Genomic DNA, 22,473 nt, shown 5'->3' with positions numbered 1-22,473 from the left:
TAAAACAAGCGTGGTCAGCATTCGGACGAAATTCCATAGTCTTCAAGTCCAAAATGCCACTATACCTCAAGAAGAGAGTATTTGATCAATGCATATTACCCGTCTTGACATATGGATGTGAAACTTGGATATTAAAGAGAGAAATAACGTCGAAACTCCAAGTAACTCAAAGAGCAATGGAAAGATGTATGCTAGGGATAACAAAGAGGGATCGTAAAAGAATTGAATGGATACGGAGGCAAACCCAGGTGACTGATGTAATCCAAAGAATAAAATCCCTGAAATGGCAATGGGCAGGACATATGGCAAGAAGAACAGATAACAGATGGATCACTAGAACAACTATGTGGTACCCCAGGAACGCTAAGAGACCAAAGAGGCGCCCGAATCTCAGATGAGATTATGATCTCCTGTTATGTTCCTGTTATTAGAAAATTAACAGGAACAACGTGGTCTCGAATAGCACAAGATAGAAAAATATGGGCGCAAATGAGCGCAAATTATTAGAACAACGTATAACTAAGACATCGTCGAATAATAATAAGAACATAGAATAACATTGAAATAAGGGAGGCTGCACCGCAATTGCAATTGGAAACGGTTGATAAAGCTGCACATGATGATGATGATGATATATATATATATATATATATATATATATATATATATATATATATATATATAAATATATATATATATATATATATATATATATTTATATGTATATATATATATATATATATATATATATATATATATGTTCGGAAAGATTTCCGCGGTTAGTACAATTAAACCTTTGACCCCACCAAGAGTTAGATTAATCAATAACTCGAACAGTCGATATCTTCTAGCAAGATTAAGGGAACCGGATATCTTGAAAGCCATTAAACTACATTTTGCTTTTCTACGCGACCAACCTGCTTCAGTATGTTACGAAAGATTCACCAACACAAGCGTTAAACTCTTTTTGATTTCCGAAGGACTTCCCACTAAGACTGAAGATTTACAAAAAATCCTTCTAGAATTTAACGATGCCTATGGAATTGGTAAAACTGAGATGGAAGCTGATCTTGCTGCTTTTAGATCCTTTCTTACTTCGGAAAGAATTATTCGCCTACAAAAATCAAGGAAAAGTCGCCGAAACTACTATTCCATTGCCTCTCCAAAACGAAATTTTTAAATAATATGAATGTGTTCTGTGGGACTAGAAACCTCACATATTTATAACGATGACAACTTTAGCATGGTTTGGATTAATATTCGTTCTATAAGATATGAAACAGATGAATCATTTTTGTTTCTAGAGGAATTAGGATTTCCCCCGATAGTTGCGGTTACCGAACACTGGTTGAAGTTACGAGCCTTTTTTGTAGAAAAATATACCACAATTGGTCGAGTATGATCGTGCAAATTTATCCATAGTGGCACCCTAATTCTTTCTACAAATAATGATTTCTCTTCTATAACAAAATATGACTTTCTGTTAAATGAGTTTTCTGATTCTTGATTCTTGATGATTCTTTTTTGAGTTTTCATTGGTTTATAACAAGAATCTTAATCTATACATTCTCTGCATTTATAGATCACCTGACTCTTCTAAGAAACTATTTTTTCAGAACCTGTTAAATTTGTTAGACGATCTGCCCAATAAAAGCAGAAAGATTCTATGCGGTAACTTGAATATTAATTACGCTGTTGCTTGTGCTACCCCAGTATCCTTGGTCAATATCGTTACGATAAAAATCCTGGCCTAAAAATAACTGTAAAATATATGATGACTAATATTCTGTTTTGTCGTAGAAATTTCGCCGGAGGTTCTAGATTCAAATTATGGTGAATTCTCCAACTAGATGCTTCTCGATTTTTCGATGCAAGACAATGCGATCTTTCGATGCTGTTCTAGTATATCAGGATTTCGTATATAAATACAACATTTTTATATGGAGGGCCAGTTAATTCTCAAGACCCGCGCTCGCGAATTTGTTACGTACGGATATAATAAATTATTGTTAGATAAGTTAATATAAATAAAGAAATAAATTAAATCCGTAAGTGTTATAAATATTGAACCTTTTAATAAATGCACAACAAATGGTGTCAGAAGTGGGATCGAACATAAATTAGACTTATAATAATAATACAAGTGTGATATAAAATAAATTGTGAAAATGGCTACGATTTATGAGCTGACAGTGACTAATTTAAGAAGACATCTTGAAGACAGAGAATTAGCTTCTACCAGAAAAAAGGCTGAGTTAGTCCAACGACTAAAGAACGCTTTGCTAGAAGAAGGACTAGATCCAGAGACTTATATATTTGAAGATGCTGTCATCTCGTCGATTTCGAAATTAGAGAACAAAGTTTCCGGTGATATCGCATCATTAGAGAACAAAGTTTCTGACGATATTTCGAAAGTTTCTTCTGATGTAGCCAAAGTTTCCGGCGACATCGCTTCGTTGGAAGACAAAGTTTCTAACGAGATTTCTTCGCTGGAAAGCAAAGTCTCTGCTAACATCTCTTCGGAAATCTCTAAAGTCACTTCTGAGATGTCTGCCCTGGACGATAGAATATCTTCATTAAAAAACCAAGTTGCTGCCGATATGTTAGCCTTCGAAGAAAAGATATGGAAAGAGATGGAAAAGAAGATGGAGGAAACAGGGACAGCAGAGAGAGGTAACAATCCGATTACAGTGGAGATAAAAGAAGACGAGACGAAATTTAAGTTGGAGACACGGCCGAAATTTGAAGGAAGTGGAGGTTCTATTCATGTTAAAGTCCCAACTTTCGACGGAAAATCATCATGGAACAACTACATGAAACAGTTCGAATCAGCCGCAAGAGCAAATGGATGGTCTGAAAAAGAAAAGGCTGTAAACCTGACTATCGCCCTTCGAGGAGATGCCTTAGATGTGCTTCAGACCATAGCCGTAGAGGAGACCGATGATTTCGAACAACTGAAGAAGAGGTTAAATATGCGATATGGCCACGAACATTTGGAGCATGTATATCAGTCACAGCTTAAAAATCGTAGACAGAAGAAAGATGAGGCTCTTCAAGAATATGAGGTAGATATTGCCAGATTAGTACGATATGCTTATCCAACAGCTCCCGAAGACATGATGGAAAAATTGGCCGTTCAAACGTTTATTGATGGTCTTCGTGATCATGAAATGCAGAGAACACTGCGATTAGCTCGTCACAAGACGCTGGTTGATGTCTTATCTGCCGCCCTCGAATACGAGTCAGCTACGCAGGCCTCTGGAGGATACAGTAAAGTTAGGACTGTAAAAGAGGAAGGAGATGAAGATAAACTTGACCAGCTCGTTAATATGATGAAAATTATTACATGCAAGAAAACGAAGACCATAAAATCAAGAAACTCACCATCAGGAAAACCAGAACGAGTTGGCTTTAGGGGAGCAGCTTCGACCCGGAACTTTTCCAAAGACCCTCTTATACTAATAGCTTCTTTGAAATGTCGTGAAGATAGTGTATATGTAGATGGAGAAATAAATGGTAAAAGACATACGTTGTTGGTGGATACCGGAGCGACCAGAACCATTATACGTCCAACAGTTATAAACAGCCGAAAGAAACTGTTACCAACGAGGTTGCGACTTCGGACCGCTACAGGTGAAAATGCCAACATTCATGGAGAAATCCAGGTACAATTGGGAATTGGAGCAGAAAAGTTTGTCCATACTGTTATAGTTGCTGACATCGAAGAGGATGTTATATTAGGAATGGACGTAATGAATATGCATGGATTCCAATTGGATTTCAAGAATAAGGTAATCAAAGTTGGCAACGAGGAGGTATTTCTCCATCCACATAATAACAACACTGTGCAAGCAGCCATTAAAGAAGATACAGTCGTGCCTGCGAGAAGCGAAACGATCATAGTAGCGCGGCTACAGGGAATTGTGGACGAAGGGAGACCTGTTATGATGGAGCCTTGGAACCACGACGATGAGGTTGGCCGTGGAATCATAATTGGAAAGGAATTGGTGACTTCGGCTAAAGAAATTCCTGTGAGACTTATCAATGTCAACGACTACCCAGTGACCATCAAGAAAGAGACAAAGGTAGGAACTTGTGTACCTGTGACATCCATAATCCGTCAGGCGACAACATCTGATAATTCCAACGACAAATTCGACCAAATGGTTGCAGTTGCAGGACAGTCTCTAAATCAGATGGAGAAAAGGAAATTAAGGGAATTTCTTCGGCAGTATCGTGATATTTTCGTACCGAAAGGAGGAAAGACGGGAAGAACTACCGTTGTTAAGCATAAAATTGATACTGGTAATGCTAAGCCAATTCGTCAAACAGCTCGACGAATACCACAGGCGAAGAGAGCGGAAGCTGAAACGATTGTTCAGGAAATGAAGAAAGACGGGGTGATAGAACCTTCTACGAGTCCATGGGTCTCTCCGGTGGTCCTGGTTAAGAAGAAAGACGGAACGACGAGGTTCTGTGTGGATTACCGTTTGCTGAACAACGTTACCAAGAAAGATAGTTATCCTCTGCCTCGGATCGATGACACATTGGACACATTGGCTGGAAGTAAATTGTTTTCTACTTTAGATTTAAAGTCTGGATACTGGCAGGTAGAAATGGACCCAGTCGATAAAGAAAAGACAGCCTTCACCACAGGATCTGGATTGTGGCAATTCAACGTTATGCCATTTGGACTTTGTAATGCTCCTGCGACATTTGAGAGGCTTATGGAAAATGTGTTGAGAGGGTTATCTTGGAAAACATGCCTGGTTTATTTAGATGACATAGTCGTGACATTCGAAGATCATTTGATGAATTTAGAAAACGTTTTTAATCGACTTAAAGCTGCCCAATTGATGCTAAACCCCAAGAAGTGCCAGCTATTTCAAGGTAAAGTCAATTATCTGGGTCATATAGTCAGTAAAGAAGGAGTGGCCGTGGATAAGGGAAAAATCGATTCCATTAAGGAATGGCCAAAACCAACTGACAAACATCAAGTGAGAAGTTTTCTTGGACTATGTACTTACTACCGGAGGTTTATTAAGAAGTTTGCAGATATCGCTTAGCCATTAACGCGACTTACAGAGGAAGCAAGAGAATACCGCTGGGATATAGACTGCCAAAATGCCTTTGAGACCTTGAAAAAGCATTTAATAACAGCACCAATTTTAGGGTATCCACTGCCAGAAGGAGAGTTCATCTTAGATACAGATGCAAGTAATGTGGGAATTGGAGGAGTGCTGTCTCAGATTCAAGGAGGACAGGAACGAGTCCTCGGATATTTTAGTAAAGTTCTTTCAAAACCTGAGCGGAATTATTGCGTCACGAGAAGAGAACTTCTGGCAGTAGTGAAATCAGTAGAGCACTTCTATCAATACCTCTATGGAAGAAAGTTTCTAATCCGAACCGACCATGCCGCCCTTAGGTGGTTGATGCAGTTTAAGAATCCAGAGGGTCAGATAGCCAGGTGGATCGAACGACTCCAAGAATACGATTTTAAGATTGAGCACCGGGCCGGAGTTAGCCACAGAAACGCTGATTCTCTTTCCAGAAGGCCATGCTCAGCAGAGTGTTCCCACTGCAACAAAACGGAATCCAAGGAAGCAGCAGTGCTAAGAACGACGATTGTCAACGACGACTGGACGCCTACTAAGATCAGGGAAGAACAAGAGAGAGATCCAGTTATACAGAAAATCCGAAAATGGAAAGAGGAAAACCGTCGACCACCTTGGCAGGAAATATCAAACCTATGCTCAGTAGTTAAGACGTATTGGGCCCAGTGGGACTCATTTATCATCGAAGATGGCTTGCTTAAACGAGTCCTGGAAAATGATGACGGTTCAGAGAAGAGAAGACAGTTGGTGATCCCAAAGAGCAGAATAGCCGAAGTACTTCGTCAGTTACACGACAGTCCATCGGGAGGGCATTTTGGTGTAAGGAAAACCCTTCAGCGAATTCGGGAACGGTTTTATTGGATGAACAGTTCCGACGATGTAAAAGACTGGTGTAAGAAATGTACTATTTGTGCCACGAGTAACGGGCCTTACCGAAAAAGGAGAGCTCCTATGAGACAATATAATGTTGGAAGCCCGTTTGAAAGACTAGCTTTGGACATCGCTGGGCCATTTCCAGAAAGTGAAAATGGAGGCAAGTACATGCTGGTAGTAATGGATTACTTCAGTAAGTGGGTCGAGATTTACGCACTTCCAGACCAGAAGGCCGCCACCGTTGCAGATAAGTTGATCCAAGAATATATCAGCCGATTTGGAGTGCCTTTGGAGATCCATAGTGACCAAGGCAGGAACTTCGAAAGCGATCTATTCCAAGGAATATGTGATAGACTAGGCATGAAGAAAACAAGAACTACAGCATATCATCCGCAATCTGATGGTATGGTAGAACGGATGAATAGGACAGTTGGCAAATATTTGACAAAGATGGTGTCCGATCATCAGCGAGACTGGGACCAATACCTTCCGTTCTTCACAATGGCCTACAGATCTGCTGTTAACGAATCAACAGGCCAGACACCAGCGAAAGTCCTATTCGGACGCGAAATGCGACTACCTTGTGATCTAGAGTTTGGGTGTCGACCTGGAGAAGATGTAGCAGGTGAAGATTATGTGATCGAATTACGAAGAAGAATGGACGATGTACATGAGTTGGTCCGTTCCCACCTTCAGATCGCTAGCGACCGAATGAAGAAACGGTACGATACACAAGCCGAAAAGGGTTGCTTTAAGAAGAACGACAAAGTATGGCTGTATAATCCCAAGAAGCGAAAAGGTTGTTCTCCCAAATTGCAGCAGTTTTGGGAAGGTCCATACCTCATTATGGAGAAGATCAACGATGTCATCTACCGAATAAGCAAGATTCCGAAGGGAAAGCCGATGATAGTACACCATAACCGGCTGGCGTCTTTCGAAGGTGACCACGACGTAGATGAAGAAGTGGAAGTAAACCAAGTCCACGATGTGTCTGACCTCACGTTTGAGGAATTCATGGGTGCCTATGGAGGTACCGGTAAAGCGAGACATGGTGTTACCATTGAAGAAAAGCAAGATCTACTCGCGCTCCCCGATGACTACTCGCTGGCCCTCACCATCCCGGCCAGTATCAAAGACGCACCAGGGTTGGCATCCGTCTTTCGAAGGAAGTTTGGTCGAGTTGCAGAACTTCAATGCCAGGTGCCAGCTCCCGGTAAAACCTTGAAACTCCAAGATGCATCACGTTACCTTTTCTACCTGGTAACAAAAGACACTGCCCGTGACCAACCTACCTACCGAGATGTATGGGAAGCCTTACTTCAATTGAGAGAGCACGTACTAGAGTCCGACGTGCAAAAGTTAGCCATGCCAAAGTTGGAGTGCCGCCAATTAGATTGGAGGGTTATCCGAAATATGGTGGAGGAGATCTTCAAAGACACCGAAGTCCAGGTGTTAGTCTGTTGCAATCCGCATAGTTACTGGTGCGGAGAGAAAACCGTCCCTTGTCATTTTTAGACAACTGGAAGTTGTAAAAGAGGGTCCAGTTGCCGATACCAGCATACAGTTCCGGTTCCAGTCCCGACAAGGTTCCAGGAGGAACCATCTTTTAAGAGGGGGGCAATGTTACGATAAAAATCCTGGCCTAAAAATAACTGTAAAATATATGATGACTAATATTCTGTTTTGTCGTAGAAATTTCGCCGGAGGTTCTAGATTCAAATTATGGTGAATTCTCCAACTAGATGCTTCTCGATTTTTCGATGCAAGACAATGCGATCTTTCGATGCTGTTCTAGTATATCAGGATTTCGTATATAAATACAACATTTTTATATGGAGGGCCAGTTAATTCTCAAGACCCGCGCTCGCGAATTTGTTACGTACGGATATAATAAATTATTGTTAGATAAGTTAATATAAATAAAGAAATAAATTAAATCCGTAAGTGTTATAAATATTGAACCTTTTAATAAATGCACAACAATATATTCGAAATGTATGGTTTCACAATGCACGTTAGTTCTCCTACGAGAATTACTAAAACAACATCTACTATAATTGATTATATTGTCTCATATTTCTCGCCCCTTGATGTACGTTGCAATTATTAATGCAGGACTCTCTGACCATGAAGCAGTATATACGAAGTTTAACATTCTTAACAAACACTGCTCGAAAACCCAACATTTAGGTGATATTTTTTCAGCCCAGAACTTTTGTAAATTCTTGCTTGACTTCTGGATGGCACTTTCCCTTTGTGGACGTGGACTATAATTTCAGTAATTTTTTAGATAAACTTGTCTGTATTTTCAATAAGGCATTTCCTTTAATTAAAATTAAGTCAAAATATCACAAACCCTGGACTACCAAGGGTATCCGCATATCAGCCAAAAATATGCGTTTACTACTGTACCTACATCAAGAAATATACTACCAATGTCTTTGTCACTGAATATATCTCCAAGTACAAAGAAACCTATCTAAAACTTACCAAAACAGCTAAAAAATGTACTATGAGAATCGTCTGGGAAGCTCTAAAAATGTTGTAAGGAAAACTTGGTCCATAATAAACGATCTTCGAAATAAAACTAACACAGCTCAAACATTTTCTCTTCCAAAACCTAAAATTCTAAATGATTACTTCGTTAATGTGAGTAAAAATATAACATCAGCTATTTTGCCACAACAAGATCCTATTTTCTATCTTCCCAATTCAAAAAAGGTCTCGAATTCATTCTTTCTGAGACCAGTTGATAAATCTAAACTCATCCAAACAATCAGAAGTATCAAAAGCAAATCTTCCTGTAGTACTGATGGACTATCTATAAAAATTTTCTTAAATCTCACAAATAATGTGTTGAAAGTTCTGGTCTCACTAACTAACGATTCCTTTGACAAAGGTATATTTCCAGAGTGCCTAAAGACAGCCATTATTGTTCCTCTTCCTAAGGGTGGTGATCAATCTAATGTCTGCAAATATAGACCTATTGCCTTACTACCTGTCCTTTCCAAAATTATTGAGTGACTTATAAAAGCTCGACTTATGTCGGGCCGAATTATGCCATATTTGTGTTGTGACTGCGAGTCAGGAATGAAAAAGGCAGTTACACTAAACAACCGTGTAGAAGCATTAGAAGATACAATAAATGAAATCAAAATTGTAAACTGTACAAAAATAAAGGAGTTTGAAAAACAGATTCGTGATGTAAACGATAAAGTCAAGGGTTTGAAAACCAGTTTTAATACCTCATTTGAAGACATTAAGAAGGATCTTACCTTCATAAAAAATACCACCTCTATATCAAATACAAAAAACGACAATAATTAAAGTTTCACATTGGTGCACGACAGTGTTTTGTATGAAGTGTCTGTGAGACAAAAGAGATCTTGCAATCATACAATCTTTAATATTCCTCAAGATGGTGAGGAAGATGACAAATTTAAAGCTAAGGAAATGCTTTTGGGCTTATCTGTTTCTGATATACGAAAATAAAAATGGGTATCAATCACTGCGACTAATTTTAGAGTCACCTGAAATGGTTCGGTTAATATTGAGAAACAAGAGGGAGTTATATAGAGGTTTAAAAGTATTCCTGGAAGTTGATTTAACTACTGAACAACGAGCTGCTGAGATCAATGCACTGAAAAATAAGTTAAAAGAAAGACAGCGTAAGGGTGAATCCGATCTCATTTTGAAATATAATTAATGTTAATGGTGTGCCAATGTTAATACGAAAAAACTAAACATATCTAGCAAGTTCAAAGCCCCCTCGGTCCAGACTTCAAAAGCGCTGGTGTATGTTCAGAATGTCAGAGGGTTACGTACAAAACTTCAGCTACTGTTTGAAACTACTTCTAACTCACAATATGATATTTTAGTTTTTAATGAAACATGATTAACAGATGAAATAAAGAGCACCGAACTGCAAATGTTTGAATAAAACATATATAGAAGAAACAGAATATCCTCAGAAACAAGTACCTTCAAAAGAGGTGGAGGAGTGCTTATAGCTGTTCGGAAAACCCGTTTGTCAGCGATTCAAAATATCGAACATCTGCTTGTCAAGATTAAGATTTGCCACATGGACAAGTTTATCTTTGCAACTGCCTACTTTCCACCTCGTAGTATCATAAAAATTAAAACAACTCCTTATTAGATCTAGTCGTAGTCCAAGAAGAAGAGGTTGAGATATCTAGAGGTGAAAGTACCCTACTCCCAGAGAATAGGCATCATCCTCCACTCTCATTTGGGTTTAAATGTGAATTTAATATGAGCCATGATTGATTGGAGATGGCTTTTATAGAGACTTTCGTATAATGAGTGTACGGAACGTAACAAACTTTCTTTCACAATTTAACTGGAATGATTTGTTTAAAGATAAAAGTCTTAATGATATGATCAACATGTGTTATGATGTTATTTACCTTGCAATTGATATTTTTGTTCCCCTAAAAAAGTATTCAGCAAAAAAGTTTCCTGTCTGGTTCCTCTAGAGCTTAAAAAAACAATAATAAAAAAAAAGAAAATGCATAAAAAATATCTAAAATCTCAATTACCTCGTGGCTATAAGGAGTTTTCTTTATTACGAGCTAACTGTAAACAACTGAAAGAACAATGCTATCTTGATTATGTTGCTCTAACTGAATCCTCTCTGAAAGATAATGTTAAAAAGTTCTGGAAATTTATTAACAGTAAAAAAACAGGAATAATATTGCTTCTGTTATGCACTATAATAATAATATTTCTGGCTCTTTATTATCCCAATACTAAAATCTGGAGATAATTCTCAAGTGAACAATTATCGGCTTATTAGCATTCTAAGTTGTATTCTCAAAGTTTTTGAAAGCCTTGTCTGTGACTATTTGAGTCAGCAACTTTAAAAGGCTGTTTTATCGACCAGCAATTTGGATTTCTCTCGAGCCGCTCCACTGAACTTAATTTATTGACATTTACTGATTTCCTTATAGATGGTTTCCAGGTTCATGTTGTATACACAGACTTTACAAAGGCGTTTGACCGGGTAAATCTCAAGATTCTAATCAATAAGTTGAGGAGTCTGGGTATCCAGGGTAAACTTTTCGGTGAACGAATTCTAGAAATGAAAATAACATAGATGAACAAAACATCAGTATTAAAAACCTTAGAAACTGTTCAAAATCCAGCTCTACGAATAGCTACAGGCAAGTTTTAAACGACACCAGTGAAACACACAGACCTGATTAAATAGTCGTTCTTAAAAAAATGGAAACTTATTAAAATCACTATAAGATATACACTGACTGAATTTCTAAAATATTTAACAAATGATTTCTAGTACTGAATACTCACTATAGAAACCCACCAAGAATTAAAGCCCTCAAACCGGTGTGTACTTACGGTATCCAATTATGGGGATGCACCAGTGCAAGCAATGTAAGTATCATACAAATGTTCCAGAATAAAGTACTTCAAGGCATAGTCGATGCCCCCTAGTATGTTCGTAACGATAACCTCCATAAAAACTAAAATTGTCACTGAGGTAATAAAAAAACAAGCTAAGGTCCATGAAAAAAAGGATTCATCATCACATATTTCTAGAGGTTCGTCAATTCTTAGACAATAATAATGTGATTAGATGACTTAAACTAACAAAACCACTTGATCTGACAGAGTGAGTGTTAAAACTAAAGTGCGAAAAGGTGCGGTGTAAATTGTACAAGATAAGGTTGTGTACCAATAGATTATGTTAGTTACGTTAGGCTGGAATTAAATTGTTTATTGGTCTTACAGACTAGATTGTAATAATGGAACACTGTATTGATATCAATTAAAAAAAGAATGATATTCAAAATTAAATAAAACTGTATTTGATCCAGAAAATATCTAGTTACCATTGATCAAAAATCAAATAAAACATATAATCTAATCTTTACTCGATCAGGACTTAATTCGAGTTAAGGAAAACCCTTAACCTAATAATTTAATTTAAATCTTACACTATTGTTTATTGACAATTGATATTTTTATTGCAAATAAAAAAATTTTTATTGCAAACAAAAAACAAACCCGCACTGTAGTTTAACTGGGAAAAAAGATATAATCTTATATTTGCCAAATATTCAGCCATTCTTAAGTTTTTCTAAGTAACATACAGATAACCTAAGTAACTTACATATGTTGATGGTCTGACTTTTGAAAATTCAACACTGACATTACACTGGCCATATAAATTATTACTACTACTTATTTCTTATTATTAGAAACGCTTATTTTAGTAAGATTTCTGCACTTAAAACTAATCAAAAGAATTGCCAAGGTACGCACAAGATCCCAAAAAACATACTGGGGACTACTTTTTTCCTCTTCGGAAAGGAACCAGTTCGAACCTATTACAAAAGGAAAATTTGCGGGAAAAGTATGTAAGTATATCTTTTCTGGTCCTATAAACATATCTTATAGATATATCGAACAATAAATTAAAAAACTTTTGTCTCTTATCACTTAAATCTAGGACAAACGATGTAACTCAGTATGATTTAGGGGATGAGAACCAATAACGCAAAGTTTTTAATATTAACATCTCTAAAATTTTTTACAATATGTTTCACAATAAAAACAATAAGTAAAATTTTTTTGTTTTTACAGTGTCAGAGAGACGTAAGGTATACGTAAGACGTAATAACACGAATACTTTTTTTTGTATTTATAAAGGAGGTGTCTGGAATTTTCAAAAGACATCTCAGTCCAGGACGAGCCTGAGTGATCTTAGTACAGGATTCGTTCTTCGTACTCCCGGCGATAGTTCCCGAGGTACTTTAAAACGCTCTCTCGTCGTCAAGTCTACTCAGAACGCTTACCTGATAAACCAAACCCTCCTCTGTCATCTAGCGATCCGGAACCTATATGGCCGCTATTAGGCCGGCATCACTTCCGAAGCAGTACCTTCATTCATCAAAAGACTGTCAACAAGGAGGATCGCTGTTCGTGTTCTATATGTCCCCTTTTTTTATTCCCAAAAACGGTTTTTTTTAGAGAAATCTCGTTCCAGGTAGCGCGTGGAAAAGCTAGTCACTCTTAATACGGTATCACTCCCAGGCGGGTATTTCCTCCTTCTTCACAGTTTGACTTACACAGTCTAACTTACACAGCCTTACTCACACAGTCTAACTTACTTTTTTACCTTTAACTACCAACATTTTTCTTTCTTACTTTTGCCGTTGGTTCAGCTGTCTTTGTTCCTCTTCTTTTTTCTTAATCACTGCACAAATAATAATTATGTACACTAATCCAACCTGCTTTATTTTACGAACACGAATACTAAAAGCGACACAGATCAGAATAGCTGGGCGCTGTTGAAGGCGGCGTTGCTTTCACTACTGTAGGCACTATCAGGATCGGTTTGGTAGGTCCAAGGGAGCGTATCGCTTCAATTTCGTCGCTTATTGTTTGTTAAGAAGATTGTATGCCAGGGTGTTAAGATGCACGCGTAACCTGTTTCGATATTGTTCTGAAATTCCTTTTCATTCTTCAGAGACTGTTTGTACCTGCAGATCTCTATGTAAGGTCTTATTCTAAATATACCAAGGGACAGTAGTGATTGTTCTTAGAGTTTTGGATTGAAATCTTTGTATTTTTATAACATTAGATTTGCTAGCTGATCCCCAGAGCTGCGAACCATATGGCCAAACTAGTTTTGGCCATATAGTTCGCAGCATATGTGAATTTTTTTCCAGTATCCAGTAAAGTTTTCCGTGTAAAATTCCTAGTTGTAGTCTTTTCGTCCATATATATTTGGTCCATATTAATTATTCGTAAAGAATGTCTTAGAGGTAAACTTACATACATATACTCTTCTCTCATTACATAACTCTTCTTAATAATTCTTCTTCTTTGTAATTTTTGTAGATTTTAAGGGGTTTACTTTAATTCTCCAGAGTTGAAACCATCCATTAGTTTTGTTTAGATGTAGTTACAGTATCTCTGATGCTATTGCTGAATTACTATGAGATGTTAGGAAAGCAATATCATCGGTAAATGTTACAAGCGTTAGGTTATTGCTTGTTGGTAAGTCAGCCGTATACATCAGACACAGGATCGATCCGAGCAGACTACCCTGATGTACACCAGATTGGATGTGGTAGAGTTTTGTATAGGTTTTACTATACCTTACTAGATATCTCCTTAATGCAAGGAATGTTTTAACCAGTTTAAAGTATGTAAGTATGAAGTACGTTTTTCTTTAACTTGTACAGACGTGTTGTACGCCACACTTTGTCAAAAGCTTGAAAGGATGCAGTACACTAGTGCTAGTTTTTGAGACTAGTTTTTATTGTTGTGTATAATCTGTGAACTTTTTCTATTATACCGTGTTGGTTACGAAATCTGAATTGATGGTCAGAATTGATGGACAAAAAACAAACCCGCACTGTAGTTTAACTGGGAAAAAAGATATAATCTTATATTTGCCAAATATTCAGCCATTCTTAAGTTTTTCTAAGTAACATACAGATAACCTAAGTAACTTACATATGTTGATGGTCTGACTTTTGAAAATTCAACACTGACATTACACTGGCCATATAAATTATTACTACTACTTATTTCTTATTATTAGAAACGCTTATTTTAGTAAGATTTCTGCACTTAAAACTAATCAAAAGAATTGCCAAGGTACGCACAAGATCCCAAAAAACATACTGGGGACTACTTTTTTCCTCTTCGGAAAGGAACCAGTTCGAACCTATTACAAAAGGAAAATTTGCGGGAAAAGTATGTAAGTATATCTTTTCTGGTCCTATAAATATATCTTATAGATATATCGAACAATAAATTAAAAAACTTTTGTCTCTTATCACTTAAATCTAGGACAAACGATGTAACTCAGTATGATTTAGGGGATGAGAACCAATAACGCAAAGTTTTTAATATTAACATCTCTAAAATTTTTTACAATATGTTTCACAATAAAAACAATAAGTAAAATTTTTTTGTTTTTACAGTGTCAGAGAGACGTAAGGTATACGTAAGACGTAATAACACGAATACTTTTTTTTGTATTTATAAAGGAGGTGTCTGGAATTTTCAAAAGACATCTCAGTCCAGGACGAGCCTGAGTGATCTTAGTACAGGATTCGTTCTTCGTACTCCCGGCGATAGTTCCCGAGGTACTTTAAAACGCTCTCTCGTCGTCAAGTCTACTCAGAACGCTTACCTGATAAACCAAACCCTCCTCTGTCATCTAGCGATCCGGAACCTATATGGCCGCTATTAGGCCGGCATCACTTCCGAAGCAGTACCTTCATTCATCAAAAGACTGTCAACAAGGAGGATCGCTGTTCGTGTTCTATATGTCCCCTTTTTTTATTCCCAAAAACGGTTTTTTTTAGAGAAATCTCGTTCCAGGTAGCGCGTGGAAAAGCTAGTCACTCTTAATACGGTATCACTCCCAGGCGGGTATTTCCTCCTTCTTCACAGTTTGACTTACACAGTCTAACTTACACAGCCTTACTCACACAGTCTAACTTACTTTTTTACCTTTAACTACCAACATTTTTCTTTCTTACGTTTGCCGTTGGTTCAGCTGTCTTTGTTCCTCTTCTTTTTTCTTAATCACTGCACAAATATTAATTATGTACACTAATCCAACCTGCTTTATTTTACGAACACGAATACTAAAAGCGACACAGATCAGAATAGCTGGGCGCTGTTGAAGGCGGCGTTGCTTTCACTACTGTAGGCACTATCAGGATCGGTTTGGTAGGTCCAAGGGAGCGTATCGCTTCAATTTCGTCGCTTATTGTTTGTTAAGAAGATTGTATGCCAGGGTGTTAAGATGCACGCGTAACCTGTTTCGATATTGTTCTGAAATTCCTTTTCATTCTTCAGAGACTGTTTGTACCTGCAGATCTCTATGTAAGGTCTTATTCTAAATATACCAAGGGACAGTAGTGATTGTTCTTAGAGTTTTGGATTGAAATCTTTGTATTTTTATAACATTAGATTTGCTAGCTGATCCCCAGAGCTGCGAACCATATGGCCAAACTAGTTTTAGCCATATAGTTCGCAGCATATGTGAATTTTTTTCCAGTATCCAGTAAAGTTTTCCGTGTAAAATTCCTAGTTGTAGTCTTTTCGTCCATATATATTTGGTCCATATTAATTATTCGTAAAGAATGTCTTAGAGGTAAACTTACATACATATACTCTTCTCTCATTACATAACTCTTCTTAATAATTCTTCTTCTTTGTAATTTTTGTAGATTTTAAGGGGTTTACTTTAATTCTCCAGAGTTGAAACCATCCATTAGTTTTGTTTAGATGTAGTTACAGTATCTCTGATGCTATTGCTGAATTACTATGAGATGTTAGGAAAGCAATATCATCGGTAAATGTTACAAGCGTTAGGTTATTGCTTGTTGGTAAGTCAGCCGTATACATCAGACACAGGATCGATCCGAGCAGACTACCCTGATGTACACCAGATTGGATGTGGTAGAGTTTTGTATAGGTTTTACTATATCTTACTAGATATCTCCTTAATGCAAGGAATGTTTTAACCAGTTTAAAGTATGTAAGTATGAAGTACGTTTTTCTTTAACTTGTACAGACGTGTTGTACGCCACACTTTGTCAAAAGCTTGAAAGGATGCAGTACACTAGTGCTAGTTTTTGAGACTAGTTTTTATTGTTGTGTATAATCTGTGAACTTTTTCTATTATACCGTGTTGGTTACGAAATCTGAATTGATGGTCAGGTATGAGAGAGAGCCTTTTTGTCCAATAATGGTTTAATTTTTCTCAACAAACGTTTTTCAAAAACCTTAGAAATGAGTGGAAGCCGACTAATCGGTCGGTATGAGTTGACATCTTTAAGATTTTTACCAGGTTTTTAAATGAATATGATCTGTGTCACTTTCTATTAAAAAGAAAGTAGTGCAGACTTAACACAACACAGTATTTTATTTGGGTCTGTAGACCAATAAGTTGGTTTTTCTGTAGACATGCATTGCAGGGTGTTTCCATTATTGACTTCAGGAGTTGGATACCACTTGTTGTAATTACCCTAGAGCCCCAGTGGTGATGTCTGCAGTTAAAGTCTCTTCCTGCTATGATTTTGTGTTCGAAAGAACTAAAATAGGTATTAAAGTAGTTATTTTCGTTAATGGATTGGTCAAAAGAACAGTAGACCTCAGATAAAGTAAGATTGCCTAATCAGTCTTCAATGACAATGCTAGGTGATTATATTATACTTTTTACTGAAATTTAACTCATGATGATTTTTATTAGATATGATAGTGATAGCTGTGCCACCGTGTACTTTGTCATTTGTATATTTTTGTAGTGAACAATGTATTTTAAAATTTTAATATAATTTTTGTCTGTTAGATGAGCTTCTGATACTAGCATAAAATCAGTTTTCTTCTCGTCAAGAAAAACTTCGATTTCTTGAACATGTTGCGTTAGGCCATTTAAGTTCCAGACGACTATTCTAAATCTGTGTTGCATTAGTGCATTTTAGAAATCATAGTGGTAAGAAGGTTAAGCATCGTGTCCATTCCCTTCATTAGTTTTGCCATCAGGTTTTCAAGGTTGGCAATAATTGCCAATTGTCGTTAAATGGTTTAAGCTGACATTACTTTGTTAGTTTATGATTTCAGTCGTTTGACTATTTTCTAAAGTTTTTTGAGCGTAAGAAACATCAGAGATACTGTTTCATTGTTAGTTTCCTTGAATGAAGTATTCCAGTGGGGATATTGTTGCTAACAAATGTCTAACCGATCGCATATCACCTACACTGTAACAAATATTGGTAGGGGTTGAATACCTTTTTATCTTCACCAGATTCGTTTTGGTTGGTCTCCTCAGGCTCAGGTACTTAATCTAAGGTAGCAAATCTATTAGAAGTCGGTCTAGGTAATTAAAGCAAATATTCGCTTAATATTGTTTGTTTTATTTGTTTATTATTTTTATCTCTTATTTCTTGCTCTTTTGTGGGATTAAACAGTTTCCCATTCTTGTTCTTGATTTTCACAGCTATCTTGTGGATTACGAAATTTATAATTATAATTATATATATTTCTGACGTAATTATATACAGTTGTGATAATTGATGTCACAGAAAACAAAAAGCATAATTAGAAAAAAAAAGCTTAGTTGTTCGTATTGATTGTCAGTCGACTCTGTCTCTTGAGGCAGTTAATGTTTAATATGCAGTTTTCATTGCTTTGAGATTCGCTAGACGAGGTTGTAGTTCTCGATGTTTGTTTGTTGTAGTGGTATTTTTTTCTGAAGTTGATTTTCTCATCGAAAATCTGCTTACTTTATTTGATTTTAGGAATGGATTGTTTATGGCTATCGCGATTTGCACATTGTCTTTCATCCCGTATCACAATTAAATGTTTTAAACATTACGAAAATTGTTTATAGGACGCCTATGATTTTATTTGTTGGCGTCTTAGGGAAATATTTAATTGTGTTATTTTATTTTCGTTTTTATAGAACACCGATAATTAATATTACTAATTTACGATATATTCTCGAATAAAAACTGGTTACTAAATATTGTTGTATTAAAAATTAATTTATGCGACCGTCTCCAATAAAGGTTGGATCAAGGCTCCCTAATGCAAAGTTGCTTTATTTTTTTTTTCAAATAAACACTATTTAACTAAATTACTGTATTAACAAGCAAATAAAACGAATAGCAATAAACACGTACCAACCAAACTTAAAAAACACACATTATTAACAATAAAATGAAAATACAATCTATATGAATTTAAATATTAGTAAAATGAGTCTTCTCAAAGCAAAGGCAAATTTAACTTACTTTATTAAACTCTAAGGGTACTAATTAAATAATAAATTTACTTTGACTCAATTAAAATGAGAACAAATTATGACAGAAAGAAACAAGACCGGCTTTTTTCCTTTTTTACTCTATTGTACAACTAACTTCCAGGTACAACCTTAACCTGACTACTTGAAATGTAAGTCAAACGACTAGCAAGATTTTATTATTCTAGCATTAAATATTACATTTTCTCTATTACAAAGAGTACGACTTATGTTTGTTATCGAATTTCAATTTTAAGTGGTTAGATGATATTTTGGGTAATTACCAACACATTTTCGGAAATAATATTAGGCAGTAGTCGTATTTTTAATACTATTTAACAATATTGTATAGAAAATTTACAATATGTTTATAAATAATAAAAATACATGTATTTAAAAAAACTACCCTTCTATAGCCTGACTTTATGAAATTTATGATTTTTTTGTGTAAATTAACAAAGTTATGTATGTTATATATATTAATTAAAATTACTATTTTATTTATTTATTATTGTTTAGATTTGAGATTTGAGCGCTAACTTTTCACAATTAAATACTGTCTAAAATTTAAAGTATTAAATAGTTTCTATTTGATCGACTCATGTAGTAATATTTTCAAAAATTACTTCCTTTTGTTATTTCATTATACCCTACCCTCCGTACAGTTCTGGAAGATAATAATAATATTATACGGGATTACAGCTTTCGCGATAATGATGTTTTACATATTTCTTTTATTTTTCAGGGCGTGATCCCGATTTCCTTGCCTTCGTGATAACTCTTCTAATGATGCTACTCTTAGCAGCGGGTGTTAAAAAATCGTTAATCTTTAACAACATCCTGAACGTGATCAACCTCGCAGTGTGGGTGTTCGTCATGACAGCGGGACTTTTTTACGTCAACACCGACAATTGGACCAAACACAAAGGATTTCTTCCTAAGGGATGGTCCGGGGTAAGTAATAAACACATTTTTCCTTTTATGTCGTATTTTAGCTTTCGTCGCTTTTTTTGTTACCGAAATTCGGCGATATATTTTATTAGGGCAAACAATAAAGGGATATAATGTGGGGGCGTACAAAAATAATTATTTTTTAAGATGGTGGGTAGTAATAACATGCTTTTATATAAATAATAAGATTATGATATCTGAAATATTATACTACCTCTTCTTTTTTTAATACCTTAACCTTTTCAATACCCCGCTAATTTTCTTGGATTTAATTTACTTTTTCAATTAGTAGAAAAATTAGTTTTTTTCATAATGTAATCATTGTATTTATCGTCCGTATCTAACGTGTTTTTACACTACAGACTCTTGTTTCCAACAACGAAACCAAATTTCATCAGAAAATTGTTTGATGAAAATGTGCGTATTTGCAGTGTGAAATATAAATACCTTTAATATTGATGAATTTGATGGATTTCTTTTAGTAAGATAAGAGAATATCGAATGAACCAAAAGCTTATTAGCAATTAAATTATAAGGGCGCTAAAGGTACCTTACAGTTAAGGTAAGTTTATATAATAAATTAACCGATTTAAGAAAGTTTCTGAAGGTTTTCAATGGGACAACTTTCGCCTAGAAATTGGGACAAATCGTTGCGTAGATCATAAGAGCACCGTTGTTGATCATACTGTTGATAATCAATTAATAGGTGTTTTGTCCTTAGAACAATGTTGTACAAATTGCACCATGCAGGGTCGGTGTTTGAGAATAGGTAAGACTGTGTCATCCTGGTAATAGCTACTCGTAATCAATTAGTAAAGTTTTGCCACTTGTTTGGAAAATTACTGGACTCAAACTGATGCAGAAAAATATAAAAATAAAGTTTCTAGTGAAATTAATAGGATGAATGAGCGTAGTGATCACTCGGACGTAATTTTTGAGTTGCTACAGCAATTTATAGAGAGGTCAGCACACACTGGAGAATGTAAACTTTTTAGGCAAAGGAAAAGTGTAAACAAGGAAGGCAATTACAATGGTATGGTCACGTGATGAGAATGGAGGAGGAGCGGTGGCCAAAGAAAGCCTTAATGTATGTTCCGCCAGAAAGAAGGAAAAGGGGAAGACCACCAAATTCCTGGAGAAGAGAAATTACAAAAACAATGCAATCTAGAGGCTTAGAAGAGGGAGATTGGAGAGATAGGAAAAGATGGAGGCTGAAATGCGGGAAGCGGCAATCGCCGTAGGACCCCCGTTATATGATGATGAAAAGTGTAAACAAAGCCAAAAGTGGTCTCATGGTAAGTGCGCTAGAAAGGGGAAGTAAGTAATGTCGTACCTTCGACTATTTAGAAAGATTAGCTCGACTTATGTAACGAACATAGATAAGGGGCTTTAACTGGATTACAAGCACCTTTGTGACCTGAAAAGAAAAGAATTTTATAATAACGCTACATTGAGTTTAAGAAGTACAAAAAATTTAAAATAATTTTGTGTGGCTATTGTACTGTAAAAGATTGGAAATTAGGCCAATATGGAAGGTATCAACTCAACCGTTACATATATTACCTCTTATACAAGAGTTGGCTGATCTCCTTCACCGGTCTTGTAGTGTTAAGGTATTCTTTAAGTAAATTTATGAATAAATTTAATTGTCTGCCCAGATCGTCTAAATAGTCCAGCAGTTCGATAGCTTGACTACAAGTCCGTTTTTATGACTATCACGGCTCCCTGGGGAGGCCTTTTTTTAATTCTTAATGTCAAGGAGGGATTTCGTTTTCCTCATGATTTGGTCTGTTCTTTCCGGATTATCGTACGAGTCACAAGCGGTTTTTTTGTATTTAACGTTGGGTTTGACATATACATCCCACGGGGATGTATATCCCCGTATAGCGGAGCTCTGTGGGGGTGAAATTCCAGGGGGAGCTCTGTTTTTATGCTGGTTTTCTCTATCGGTTTTTGGTTTTGTGTTTAGGTTTTGTGGGTTTAGGTTTTCTCCTAGGGAAGAAGTAAAGGAAAAAATAAAAGGATAAAACAGTAATGTAAATAAAAAAACAACAAATAAATATTATGTTCATAGACGTACGGGAAGGGGACAGCTCTCACCCCTGAGCGTCAAGGGTGTACAGACCCCTGACGCTGTTCGTGTTTGGGATGTACTTAGTTTCATCGGTGGTGCTCCCTGAGATAAACACCACAATATAGGGGTCGAGATTGGTAACTGAGTCCTGGAAGAGAAATCGGAACTTAAATCAACCAGTACAAGTAAATGTATAGGGAACAGAAATAATTTTAAATAAAGAAATATGAATTTCCAAGTTGAAGTAACTGTGTGGCTAGATCGAACCAACTTAGAAGTTTTGCGTCGAAAGGACAAATAAGGTGATCTAATTGAAATCACCAAAAAGCACAAAACTACATATATTTGTCATATAATGATACATAACATGGACATAATAGACGCCACTTTCTTTATCTCATAATATAGGTTAAGATCGAAAGTAGGCGCGGACTAAAATACAGATAGTGCTCCTGTCTGACGAACTTACAAGATTGGATAGGCTTGGCCTTAAAGGATTTACTGAATAAGACCCAAGATGGAGCAAAATTTGACAAAATTGTTGCCGATCTTTGATATTAAAAGTCAGTCAAAGACAAAGAAACATTTCCATTTAAACTATTCAGCTTTGTGACTCTAACTGATTTCATTTTTTACTTTTTACCACA

The 22,473-nt window shown here is 36.2% G+C and overlaps 1 protein-coding gene across 1 annotated transcript in view; it reads left to right on the top strand.

Moving 5' to 3' along the window:
• LOC140451901 (solute carrier family 7 member 14) overlaps nucleotides 1-22,473 on the top strand; it is an 812,989-nt gene that overhangs the window by 669,433 nt on the left and 121,083 nt on the right. The window contains exon 5 of the mRNA XM_072545857.1: nucleotides 19,547-19,755. Coding sequence (XP_072401958.1) covers nucleotides 19,547-19,755 — 209 coding nt within the window. The remainder of the gene's footprint in view (nucleotides 1-19,546; nucleotides 19,756-22,473) is intronic.

Source organism: Diabrotica undecimpunctata, chromosome 1, assembly GCF_040954645.1.
Source record: "Diabrotica undecimpunctata isolate CICGRU chromosome 1, icDiaUnde3, whole genome shotgun sequence".
NCBI classification, from domain to species: domain Eukaryota; kingdom Metazoa; phylum Arthropoda; class Insecta; order Coleoptera; family Chrysomelidae; genus Diabrotica; species Diabrotica undecimpunctata.
The sequence above is the reverse complement of the archived record's forward strand: the minus strand, read 5'-3'. Positions and strand labels throughout refer to the sequence as shown.